This window comes from Puma concolor, chromosome B2 (assembly GCF_028749965.1).
Source record: "Puma concolor isolate L17-30 chromosome B2, mPumCon1.1.hap2, whole genome shotgun sequence".
In the NCBI taxonomy this organism is placed as follows: Eukaryota; Metazoa; Chordata; class Mammalia; order Carnivora; family Felidae; genus Puma; species Puma concolor.
The window spans coordinates 109,447,445-109,460,468 of NC_141671.1; the positions used below are offsets into that span (position 1 = coordinate 109,447,445).

At 44.2% G+C, this 13,024-nt stretch overlaps 1 protein-coding gene across 1 annotated transcript in view; it reads right to left on the reverse strand.

The window, feature by feature from the left end:
• The window catches only part of MAN1A1 (mannosidase alpha class 1A member 1), a 173,066-nt gene extending 161,838 nt beyond the window's left edge, over positions 1–11,228 (reverse strand). The window contains exons 1-2 of the mRNA XM_025925936.2: positions 10,971–11,228; positions 9,893–10,759 (exon numbers count right to left, since the gene is read on the reverse strand). Coding sequence (XP_025781721.2) covers positions 9,893–10,513 — 621 coding nt within the window. The 5' untranslated portion in view covers positions 10,514–10,759; positions 10,971–11,228. The remainder of the gene's footprint in view (positions 1–9,892; positions 10,760–10,970) is intronic.
• Positions 11,229–13,024: the final 1,796 nt, after the last annotated feature.

A 13,024-nucleotide genomic window follows, 5' to 3' on the forward strand; every position in this document is an offset into this window, starting at 1 on the left:
ATATACACAATGTATTAAATACATGCCAATTACTAAGTAGAGGTCCTTTTACACTTAATAAGAATGCCTTATAAAATTGCTGACTCAGGCTAATAACTCCTGAGGACACATTTCTGTTGAAACATTTCTAATTATGAGATGAAAACCTGTAGTTGACTAGATACATCATAACATTCAACACTGCTAGTTGACTACAAAAATAACATGTCTCGGAGAACAGCATCCTAAACATTCTAAAATTACTATCATCTTAAACCACAATTTATAAAAATAATATAGTACATTTATGTCAATCGTTATTCACCATGTTAACGCAGTCTCAGAGCCAAACTGAAACAGTTCTGGCGTTTGGCAGACTTTTATGAATTAACCAAGGTCAGAGTAAAAATACATCTTGAAATGTGCAGCTCCTCACTATCTTAAAAACGCATGACTAAAAGCACGTTATTTGAAGGAGTAGCAAAAAACAAAAAGCCCAAATTTCATAAGCAAATCATGCTTTTCTTGCACTCTCAAAATACCTTATGCAAAATGCATATTTATCATATTTAAAACATTAAATACCTGTAAAATAAATAGCATAATTTTTCTTCTGTAAGAAATCAGCTTTAAGACTTGCCATTTTCTGGCATCACTAAAGTCACTTCTGATATCCTATTTGGACTATTTTTGATCTTCAACTATAATCTTAAACTGTTAAGAAACCATCCTGATGATTCTAGAAGGAGAAGGATGTCTCCCTCCTTCCCCAGATCTTTAAAGAGGCCAATACTTTCCTCAAATATCTGATGCACAAGCCCAACTAGAACTTAACAATGAAGATGAGCTGATGGAAGCTGGCTGGGTCTTAGCTGCGGAAAAGCAGACTGTTCCAAGGTTCTTGGTAAGTACCCCTATCGATAAAGAATACTTTTTTATTCTAAGGGTCCAACTCAGGGAGGAAGCAAATATTATTGTAAGTTTTTTTGTATGTTTTGTTTTTTGTTTTTTTAAATAAAATGCTGTCTATCACCTTATAGGACCTTGCCTCCTTTGGGAGCCCATGTCTAACCAGCCAGCTTGTTAGATCCACTTTCTCTGATGGACACCCCACTCCTTGGGCTTCCAGGCTTTGCCTTTTCCCTAAATCCTGCCATTTAATAACTTCCTTGTTCTATCCAACTCACAATGAGGAAATGCAACTAGTCAACCAACACAGAAGAAATTGTTGCTCAAAGGAACGCAAATTAAATATAAAAGATACTGTTTCATCACCTATGAAATTTACAAAGATTCAGTAGACTACAGTCACTATATTACAAGTGGAAGCATAAATTCTTTTCGGAAAATAGCCCTCAAAATGTACTATGATCCCTTGATCCATTCATTTCCTCTTCTAGGAATTCAAGGGGAAATCCTACTTATGGGGGGGTTAGAGCAATAAAAAATGATATGGAAACTTAATGGACAAAGGTGTTTATCTCGGCATTTTTTATATGAAAATAAAAACTGGAAATAATCTAAATGTTCAGATCCAAGGGAATGGTTAAACAAATTATGATACTTCAATTACATATATTATATTATCATAAAATGACACAGTTATAACTGTGGGGGAAAAAAACCCTATATATTGGGGTGAAGTAGTGTTGATATTACCTGTGACTAAATGATAGGACTGTGAACTATATTTTTTTTCCTTTTTCTATTCCTGTGTACTTCTAAATGTTCTCCCCACTACCACCCACCCCTGGCCAGCATTAGTTTGTAATGAAATAAGACAATGAAAGATATTTCCTTCTTCTACAAACCTATTCTCGCCCTTGCTAAGACAAATCTCAAAGTATAATAATTTCTGCTGGGCAACTTGAGTGATATACTTTTAACAGCGGCCTTTAAGAAGCAATACATCTATGAAAGGGAGGCACTGATGGCAAAATTTCAGGCAGCTGGGAATGAGATTTCGAGACTGGGAACACACCCCTGCGCTTCCTTAATCATTCCACAGGGCTGTCCTTTAGCCTTATGCCCTGACAGAGAGTCAGTGAGGAAACACACATTTTACACAGTTCCAGCACATACTGTTGTGAAAGGGGAACTAGGGTCAGACAGTCATGCCCAAACATCAGCTCAGGGAATTTGGACATGGCTACCCCCAGCAGGAATCATGAGCCCTGGCCCCCTGTCTCTGGACCTTCTGGACCCTTAGAAAAATCAAGTGCTCCTCATAGGACTTTGAAAAGACCATTCAGTGAGAAAGGACTTGGTAGATAGATTCCAGCAATAGCTCATGGACTTTGCATGGCTTAAGTTCCCTCTGCATCAGTTCACAGCCTGTTTACATGCCTCTTGGCCACACCCTTCCTCATAAACCCACACCCTCGGCAAACAGGTATCCCTGCTAGTCTGTAGCAAAGAGGGTGTCAGCATATGGCATGCTGTTATTAGACCCCCCCGGAGGAAGCTGGTGTGCTTCTTCATGTCCTCATCCCTCTCTTCCATGCCTCCTCTCACACCAAGTGCCCTCACCGAACTAAGGACTGGGGACAGGACAACCCAGTGGGGGACCCACATACCAAAGTGTGAAGAAGTGCAAAGGAAAGTTAGTATAGTATGGCCTGTCACTAAATGAACAGATGCAGAGCAAGAGTGATGGGAAAGCAGTGAGGCAAATCAGGAACCGGGCCTTTGATAAGCTTAAGAACCGGGACACAAATGGACTGAAAAAAAGGACTTGATGGAGGCAGGCATTCTAGTTACAAAAGACAAGTGACTACAAAGGATAGCGGGCCTTTTAATTTTATTATCTCTGTTCTGGATTATCTGCTCGACTCCTGGGCATTAATGTACCTAAAGCAACTGCCAGAGTATTCAAGATGGAAAGGAGGGCTGCGCCTTTTAAATGCTCTTAAACCTTAATCTCATCTGGTTTTCTTTCAAGTACCTAATGATCACAGAAGTCTGTGTCAGGACCCAGTGGGAGTAGGGCAGTGCTGCCCCCTTCTTTGGAGCAAAGGAATTAGTCAGCATTGCTTTCTCAGGCAATACCTTACCAAGCAAAGATGTTCCTGCCCTTCTCGGATGGTCTCAGTGGGGCTTCTCACTGCTGGTCTGCCATTCAGGGCTGAGGAGGAGGGAGGGCCAGGCCAGCCAGCCTCCAAAACATATGATCTCATTAGAGTCAAGAAATCACAGGGGGAGTGGGGCCTTCAGGCTAAGACGCAGTTCCCAGCTCTGACTTTAGTGCACTGGGGGGAATTTCAGGAAGTCACAGCTCGCTGGGCCCTGTGTCTCATGGAAAATGAGTACTGGGCTTCAGGATCTCAGAGGTCTTTCTGGGCCAGAAACCCTAATAAATCTCAATTCATGGCTCTCAAAGAAGGGCAAAACCTTTGAGTTATAAAGTATAAATGCTTTATGTGAATTTTCATTGTTAGGGGATAGACTGAGCTCTGATTATAGCATTGATCATGATGAAGTAAATTTCTGTCAAGTCTAAAATAATTTTCTTCTCATTTCTTAAAAACATTCCTCCAAAGGTAAAACTGGTTAAAACACACTTAACTCAATCTATTTCAGGGAACAGTTTCAATGCCTAAGAGGTAACTCAAGGACTGTGATGGCTCTGAGAAGATGGCAGTTCAGCAATAAGCACATTTGACTATTAGAAAGAAACTAATTCTTTAACAAATACTTGAAGTACAGAAGCTGAAGAAGTCTATCATTTTAAAGATACCTGAAGTTTTTTTGGAATTCGGAAGGAATCTGAGAAAATCAGAGTTGACAGTAACACAGTAAAATCATAGCTGTCTGGAAAGATCATCTTGATGAGCTGGAAATGTATCCTTTTAAGCACTAAACTTAATTTGAACTGTTTTTGGTAACTTTTTGAAACTTCATTATCCACTTCCTGATTTACTAAACAGTATGAAACAATGTAATCTTAGATTGATAGCTTTAGGTAGCAACTAATAATAATAATAGCAAGTGGCATTTATCATACACACACCTGGCATGCTGAATATCGTTCGAAGTATTCAGTGTGGATGATCTCATTTGAGACCTCTGATCCAACAAAATGGGTGCTGTTATTATCTTCATTTTACAAATGAGAAAAGTGAAGCTCAGAAAGATTAAACTGTAACTCCTTTAAGGTCAAAGAGCTGGAAATGGAAGAGATTCAGGTTCAGGTCATCTGCCTCCAGACCAGCCCTTCTCACCACCACAGCACTGCAAGTGGTTGGAGCAGGAACAGGCAAGGGCATCTGGAGACTCTTCAGGACCTACTTGGGTAAAGAGAACTGTGCTCCCACAATATAGAACCCATAGTGGTGTAATGTTTACATGTATGTCTACTTTTTGAAAAATACAGTCCTGCAGGCCAGCTATCAATTCTTCTGTTACACATGATGCAATGTCAAAAGAATATGCACATTTATAGTTTGAAAGCACTCCCCCACACAGTCACACTTCTTTTCTCTAAGCTGTCTCTCTTCTCTTTTGCTTCCCCACCTCTCTTTGTAAAGAATGTCCAACTGAATGATTACAAATGCCTCGGCTTCCCACAGATCTTTACAAAGAGAAAAAAAATGTCGCATCAAACTTTTCCTGAGTGGCTTTAAAAAGAAGAGGTCTTCTAAATCATGCCGCTAATAAGATTTAAAAAACAATGACTACAGTTCATGTAACTTAACTAATATAAACTCAGATTTATAATACTGCAGAATTGTGTTTTGTACTCATCCTACATTAAGGCCTTCAAATAATGAATATGGCCAGTCCATTTATACACTTCAGTGGCATTTGATTTAGGAGGCAAACCATGGTAAGACAGTGAGCATGTTGAGATAGGGCTTCTTCCATCCTCAACTCTAATGTGATTTCCAGAAGAATCTTTGTGTCTCAGTTTCATCTACTGTAAAATGAATAAGCTGGGCTATCTTTAAGGATTCATACAGATGAATGAACACTTTATGGCTCAGAGAATGTATTTACTTTTAAAAATCAGAGAGTTATCATTTTTACGGCATATTGTTAGTAACAGAAAAAAATTTGCATAGTTTGCGTAAACGATCTTTAAACAGGTTTGGGAGTGGGGGTAAAGGGGTGGGGGCGTGGTTAGTTAGAGGTAGTTCAATTACTTAACACTAAACAAGACAGTAGGCTAAGAACTGAGGGTAAAGTCATGACTTGGTTTCCCCAAAGAAAGAATCTCTTCCTTAAACTACCAAATGCTGGTTTCTCCTTTACCATGTAGATCTGCTTAGGGTCAAGCATTTCTAAAATTTTTTTTTTTAACGTTTATTTATTTTTGAGACAGAGAGACACAGAGCATGAATGGGGGAGGGGCAGAGAGAGAGGGAGACACAGAATCGGAAGCAGGCTTCAGGCTCTGAGCCATCAGCCCAGAGCCCGACGCGGGGCTCGAACTCACGAACCGCGAGATTGTGACCTGAGCTGAAGTCGGACACCCAACCGACTGAGCCACCCAGGCGCCCCTAGGGTCAAGCATTTCATACTATCTCTGGAGGCCACCAGGTAGATGCTCCTATTGGACCATTCAAAACTCATCTTTGACAAACACATACGTTTTTATGGTTCTGTAGAACCATAAAGAACTTAAAAGGCCACAGGTTCTCTATTGGGCCAGAGGGTATAATCAGGTTCCAATGTAGTGCTGATCTACCCATGTATATTTATCCCTCGTCACTCATACTGGTCTGTGGGTATTCCTCTTCTCTGACATTGAGACACATGCTTTAAACTCTCCTTAAGGAAGAATTTGTACTACCATAGTTTATGGAATAATTCAATACAAATATGTAAGCTCTCCACTGAAATCCAAAAATTCAGATGTCATACAAAGGCATATGTGAAATACTAAGATATATTTCTTAGGATGGTTTATTTTACCAGCTCACCGAAGACATACAGAAGCATTGACTTGAAAATGCACTTTTTAACCACTTTTAATACCCTTAACTAGGTTCCCAGGCCTAGTTTAAAGAGGAAGACAGAATACTCCTCTCAAATTATCAACAGCTTCCAGAAAATTAAGCTGAACGTAATTGATTATCCATTCACTGTCTTTTCTTGCTTTCATGTATTAATATTCAACAGTCAGCATCTACTCTAGTACTTAGACCATTGAAATTTGAATTTATTCATCTATTCATTATTTAAAGAGAAAAAAAAAGATTTTATTAACATTCTATGACCTACCTGCTCTGGGGAAAGGCCTAAGAGTGGGGGAATCTGGCATTTGCCCATTGTTAATATCAAGTGCATTTCAGACCAGGATGAGCAGGATAGGTGAGGTAACCTGAGAGTATTTCAGTTCCTCTGGAGTCAGGTCTTCAAATTGTGACTTTTAGTATTATGGAAATATTATTTTCCACATCAGAACTACCCATACAAATAAACTGTAAAGCTGAGTTTCAAAATAAAAGTATTAGTCTCTCAAGGTAGATTATTCCTACATCTGATCTTTAATAAAAAGGGGTTGATTGTCAATAGCTGACTTATAGACTCAAGAACAACGTAAGACTAGACTAAGGCATAAAAATATGTATTTAACCATTAGCTATCAATATGAACATTTTCTTTAAACTTACGATCATATAAACAGGTCTGGAATAAAAAACTAAAGACTGCTTTGAGAAGCCTAGAGACAACTGTGACCCATGGCTAACCAGTCCTAAAGCCTTACCTGATAGACCCAAAGTTGACTGTCAGCCCCTTCATCCCTACCCCATTTAGGTTAGTGGAGATTCCAGTCTGAGAAAGGAGGAATCCCTCTGACAACTTAACTGTCTTCAGCCCCTATTACTCAAGGACTCTCCATAATTCCAATAGATGAAAAATGAAATTATTCATCCTCTAAATTAGGAATATGGCTCTAATCCTAAAGGACAGTGCAACTTCTTTGTATAGACTCAACAAAACAAAACAAAACAAAACAGGAAAAGAGCTTCCCGATTAAAAAAAAAGGGGGGGGTCAAGGTAGAAGAGAGACTATTCTTCTAAAAATTCCATGGTGCTATTTTAACTTCTGTACTTCATTATTTTAACACTGCTTTTTACATTAAGCACAACCTGAGTACACTTTTAAAAAGATCAAACTCATGAAAATATGTATTATGTATTATAAAATTCAGGGAAATTCCAGAGTTGGTTTACAAACTTGTTTTGGGGGGGGGGTATCTTGGTTTCAATTTTAAGTTTTACGTCAAAGATTTACCATCCCTCAAATTAGTATTGAACAGCATATGATGCCTTTTTGTAAAGGGTGCTAGGCAATATCCTATTTGAAATTATGGCTGTCTGCTCATGGCACAAATTTGTTAAAAATTTACCAAAGTGCCAGTAACAATTGTGTTGGCAGTATAAAAACAGTATTCGCTGCCTTTAAACCAAATTTACAAAATAAATGTTTGGCTCAGAGATTATAGTCTACGCTCTCAACATATTAGACTTGCCTATACCTTCTAAATTTTAGCTATAAAACTGTTAGTACATTCAGGTGTGATAGAGAACCTAAGTATATAAAGAAAACTAGAAAATACAGGAACAACAAAGATCAAAACCAAGGCAAAGATCCACTGGTCCATGACAAATGTCCACGGTGGTGCCAGAAACAGACTCTAAAAGTGTGAAGTTAAAGTGCAGGGTACTCACTCTATTCACAATGGATAACCACTCTTTCCCTCTAAACCTGAACATTTTCAGCACAGTTTCAGAATGGCATGAGTTACTTTTTTGGGGAGGCGGGGGGGAGTGGTTTACAAAGGAGCACATCTGCCTGAACTAATCTGATGAAAAACCATAATCCATTTCTTCCCATTAGCTTTTGACTAAACACTGAAGCTAATTATGTCAGCTTTTTTGGGTTTTCACAGCAACATGGAATTTTAAAGAACACATTTAGTTCCACCACTTTATGCAAGACTGGGCAGTTTCAAAACATCTAACTGCTAAGATGTTAGCACCACACAGACACAGAAGGCTACATAAATTTTCCTTATAAGGCTAATTAAGACCTTTTGATTTAGAGAGACAGAGAACATGTATCTAATACGGGCAGATACGCATACTGTCCCGAATTCCCACTGCTTCTGCTCTAAATACACTTTTAATCGCTTTGGTCGGTACCAATCGCTTTTTAACTTCCATGCATCTTTAGTATTTGAAATAATTTCTTTGGACAACTGTGATCTGCACTAAGTGGCAGCTCATAGGAATTTTAAGGCGTGAAACATGTGAATTACACTGTTTTAAACCTAAGGGAAACGTAAACATACAGATTTGGGGTTAATTTACATACAGGTTTCATTTGGAGATTTTTAAGGAGGATGGGAGATGAAGAGGAGAGGGAGACTGGTGAGAAGTAGAGCTTTTCCCCCCATTTTCCTGCTTTGGTAGCCCTGGCAGGATTGAAGGGCTTCCCAGAGAAGGGAATCTGCACGACAGAAGTTGTCCAGGTGCATAAAATCTTTTCCCTCAAGTCTGGGGTTCTATGCCTAAGGAAGAGTCCCAAAGTAGAAACGCTGATGGGCTGTTGAAGGAAGCTACCTGCACAAAAGGAAGAAGGCACCCTCCTTGTGCCTAGGGTAAACTGAAAGGGATTCAAATCCACTTTAACTTGCTCAATTACAGCTTAACCAAATTCACCTGGTCTTATAGTTAAGGTCATAAATCCTGTGACAATCCAGCTGCCTCTGTTCTGTAGTCACTCACGCTAAATACCTCTTCACCAACTCGAACATTCTGTTTATTCTCTGAAAGTGGGGGAATGAGGATGCTTCCTTTCCTGATTACCCACACAATATCAAAACACAAAATTTATTTTCAGAGACTGAAATTTTTTAAATGATAACAATATTACTTCCCCTCATAATGCATTTTAGAATGATTTGGGATGAAATGCTTTTAATATGGTTCCTACAGCTCTTGGATTGTGTAAGAATCCAGGCGGGCAGTTTTACACAGGGGAGTAGCCGTGGAAGGAAGCATGTCCACAAAGAGCCTGCTGACTGGTGACAGTGACGGGGCTTCAAGTCCTGACTTGGTCACTAACTGGTTCTGGGGCTTTTGGGCTTCTCAACTTTCATCTTTAAATTGACAGCCCTAAATGACTTTTAAGGTCCCCTTCAGCTTTAAGCCAGTGAAGCAACCATACGTTACAAGTACGAGAAAGAAATTATGAAAGACTTATCAAAGTCCATGTTTGTCCTGGATTAACTTTGTCATCTCTGTGCTACTGTGGAGGCAAACCTGTTGCATCACATAAAATACTCTTTTTCTGGCTACATTAAAAATGCAAGAAGAGACAATAGGCTGGCTCTTTAAATGTTTCCTTTTTTAAAGTGTAAACAACAGCATGTCCCCTGTTATAGGGAGTTCTCACGTTTCACCTTTATAGTCTGTAAGTATACACAGGATGCCACCTGGCAGAATAAGGCCACACCAGGGTGTGCTGGCTTGCTGTTAGAACTCGTTATCCTGCGCGATTGATGCTTTGCATTTATTTCAAGCCATGTCTGAGCCTTATTTTGGGGCTGTTTGGGACCTTCGCTGTCAGTTCGCAGGGACGATTAACCGTGTAGTGGCCAGTGAAAGACGACGTTTGCACACCACCTGCCCATGTATGTAATACGTACCTCTCGTGGCTTATGCTTACCAGAGCATGCAAGTTAAAAGCAACGGGATTCAACCTCATATCGTAACTGGCTACATGTACTACGATAGCGAAAAAAGGAAAACGAAAGAGCCTTTGACATTGCACCTGGTGGAAGCGAAAAACCTCTATGTCCCCTTACACGTTAATGTTACAGTCTTAAGAGTTTCAAAGGTTTGTCTTTTCTCCCAGAAAAACGCTGCCAGGCAGGAGGGGTTCCCAGTACGGTGCACTCACCTCTTTGATCTTTGCCCTCTTCTCGCGGATGGCTGCGTCGGCCGGCTCCCGGCCAACCGCCCCGATCGGGGGCACGAAGTCCACCGGGGGCAGCCTCCTGAACACCGCCTTGTCACGCAGCTGGTCCTGGGCCACCTTCTCCTTCTCCAGGAGGATGTCTCTTTGGATCTCCTCGGGCAGCTTCTGCAGGGTCTCCTTGGCTTCCCTGAGAGCCCGCTCGTGGTTTTCGCGGATCCTGGCCAAGTTGTCCTCCAGGGCGGCCGCCGGGTCCCCGGGCGCGCCCTCCTCGCCGCGCCTGGCTCGCCCATCTGCCGCGTCCTCCGCGCGCGCCCCAGGCCCGGACTTGTGGTCGGCGGCCGGCTGCAGGGCGGGGCTGGAGTGGAACAGGACCCCGCTGAGCAGCTTGGAGGAGTCGGGCAGGAAGAAGATCGCCCCGAAGCAGAGCGTGATGAAGGCGCTGAACACCAGCAGCAGCACGAACTTCTCCGTCAGGCGGAAGGCGGCGGGGCCGGATGCCTTCCTGCCGCCGCTGCCGCCGCCGCCGAGCCCCCCGCCCAGGCCGCCGCCCAGGCCGCCGCCCGCCGGGCTGCTGAAGAGCGGCAACAGGCCCCCCACCGGCATCCCTCCAGCCGCCGCGGCCGCCGGGGTGCCCGCTGTCCAGTGGCCCTCCGCCGCGCCGCTCAGCAGCCAAACTTCGCCGCCGCCCGGCGTCAGCGGCTGCGGGGCTGGGTCCTGCGCATCCAGGCCGCCCGAGCCCCTGGGCTGGGCTGCAGGTATGCGCCGGGGAAACAACTCTTCCGTGGGTCTTCTCCCAGGGGCAGCTCCTTTGGCAAACAAGCACGCGCGACAGACCGCTGGCTGCAGCCCCTGCGGGGAGAGAAACAGTAAAATGTGGTAATTACGATGATGGTGATAAAGTTTCCAGAGGGTCTCCGCCCTCCGACGGCCGTGCGAGCCGCCGGGACAGCTCCCCCAGCGCGGAGTGGGGAGTCCGGCTCCGGGCACCGCCCTCAGAGCTCCCTCTTTGGACTTGGGGGGAAGTTTTCGGGTCCCGGGGGGCGGGGTGTCCTGCGCACACCTGGAGCAGGGCCGCGTGCGGGCACCTCCTGGAGAGGGCAGCGCGCCTCTGGGCAGGAGGGACGCAGCGCGGGTCGGGGGGCTCGTCAACTTCGCCAGCTCCCCATCTCGGAGCTGGGACGAGCTGCCTCTGCTTTCCCGGCGGCGGCTGAGCGCGCAGCCCGGCCACCCCGCAGCCCCGGTCGCGGCTCGGCAGGGCTAGCGCGCCGACCCGCGGGCGAGTAGGAGCGAGCAGGGCTGCACGACGCCCTCCACCGCGGCCCCGCGAGCACTAATACCACTGCCGGTCTCCGAGCTTTCGGAAACGAGGGCGGTGACGCGTCCGGAGAGTGATGGCGCGGCCGGGCCAATCACGCACCGCTCAGGGTCCCGCGGGGGCGGGGCCGAGGCGGGGAGGGGGCCGCGCGGGGCGGGGAGTTTACGGGAAGCACAGCCTCGCGGGGGCCCGGCCGGGGGCGGGGAGGTCGCGGGTCTGGGAGGCGCGAGGCTGGCGGGAGTTGCGGCTGGCTGGCCGTCCAGACCCGCGCCGGAGGCCCGGGGCGCAGGGAAGCGGGTGGGGAGAGAGGGGTTTCGGGGTCGGGGAGTGTATCCCGCGCGGTCCTCGGGCCCGGGTCGCGGGGGCTCCTTGGCCTCGAGTGGCCGGGGAGGCGCCCGGACTGACGCAGGACCTCCCTGCCGGCCCTCGGACCCGCCCCCCCGGGCCACGCCAGGCCCGCTCCGAGGGGTCCCGGGAAGGCCACGTCTCGCGGAGAGTCGTCCGACGCCGGGTTGTTCAGAACGTGTCTTTTCTCCAGTTCCCTCTTTTTACCCAAGGCGGGGATTCCCCCGGTGCCCGGTGGCAGTCAAACCAAAAGTCCCTCGCCGAGGAGCTGTGATCCGAGAGCATTCGAGCTCTGTGGTCCAACATCCTTTAGCGTCCTAAGAGACTCATCGTTTTGTGGTTGCTCAGGATGCTTCGTCTGCATCCTTCCCCCTCCCACTTAAAGAAAAAAAGTTGTGTACCTCCTCCACCCACTCCCACTTTCAAAATTCATTTACCTCATAGAAGTTAGTCAAATTTTCCATTTAAAGAAGACAGTTTTATGCCATAGCTTCAAGTAATAAATTTCAACACTCTGTTGAAATTAAGTCTTGGCTGTGACTACTTCCAGGGAAGTAAGGACTTGGTCCAATAGAGATGGTTTTCAAGACAGCGTTATTTTCCAAAATGTGTTTGTAATTTTCCCGTTACTCTGCAAACGAAGGGTTATCAGAGAGGAAAAAGTTGACTACTGACTTCTCATTTCTGAAAGCTAGTCTGAAGCAGCCTTATCCTATGCCTCCCCCTTTTCTGGAAGCGTGACTAGCTCTGTTCCTGCTTGCCTAAAAACAAAGGAAACAGCTGGCAATTTACAGGAAGGTGCCCACAGTACCGTTGTTTCAGGTGTTAGACTGCATAGGAAAATATAAAAAGTCTCATTACAGTTTTCATCTAACTGTTCATTTTAACCATCACTATTTGTTGTGTCTTTATTTTGAGTAAAATGAGTGACATGCCCACTGTTTCTGTTGATGGGAGGTTGTTGTTTGATAAAACCGACCTATGGCTTTAGTTATTCTGATAACTGCTGTGAAATTCTACGCCCAGAAGAGTGCAGCATATCCAAGCAGGGTAACAAAGTTTAGAAGGACTGAAAAAGAAAACAACGATGTTTTAAAAATTAAATGATGGAATAGTAATTCTTGTTTCAAACTACATTTGCTAGTTGTGGATAGGCTGAAGAGTTGGAATCAGTGTGAAGTAATATTGCTTATTTTCAACAGCTTTAAAGTTCAGTACCTCATGGATAGATAGATAATAATTAGGGTTAGTATCCTAAACGCCAATCCCTTTGTGATCATCTTTTCCGGAATGACTTATTATTTTAATTATTATGTTTTAGGAATGGAATTATTTCTTATAGCCACAAAAATATTTAGAAACTTTAATTTAAAATTAGTATTATTAAATATTCCAGAAAGGTAATAAACACTACTTTTCAGTGCATGTTTAAAATAAATGGGACTGGAAGGGGG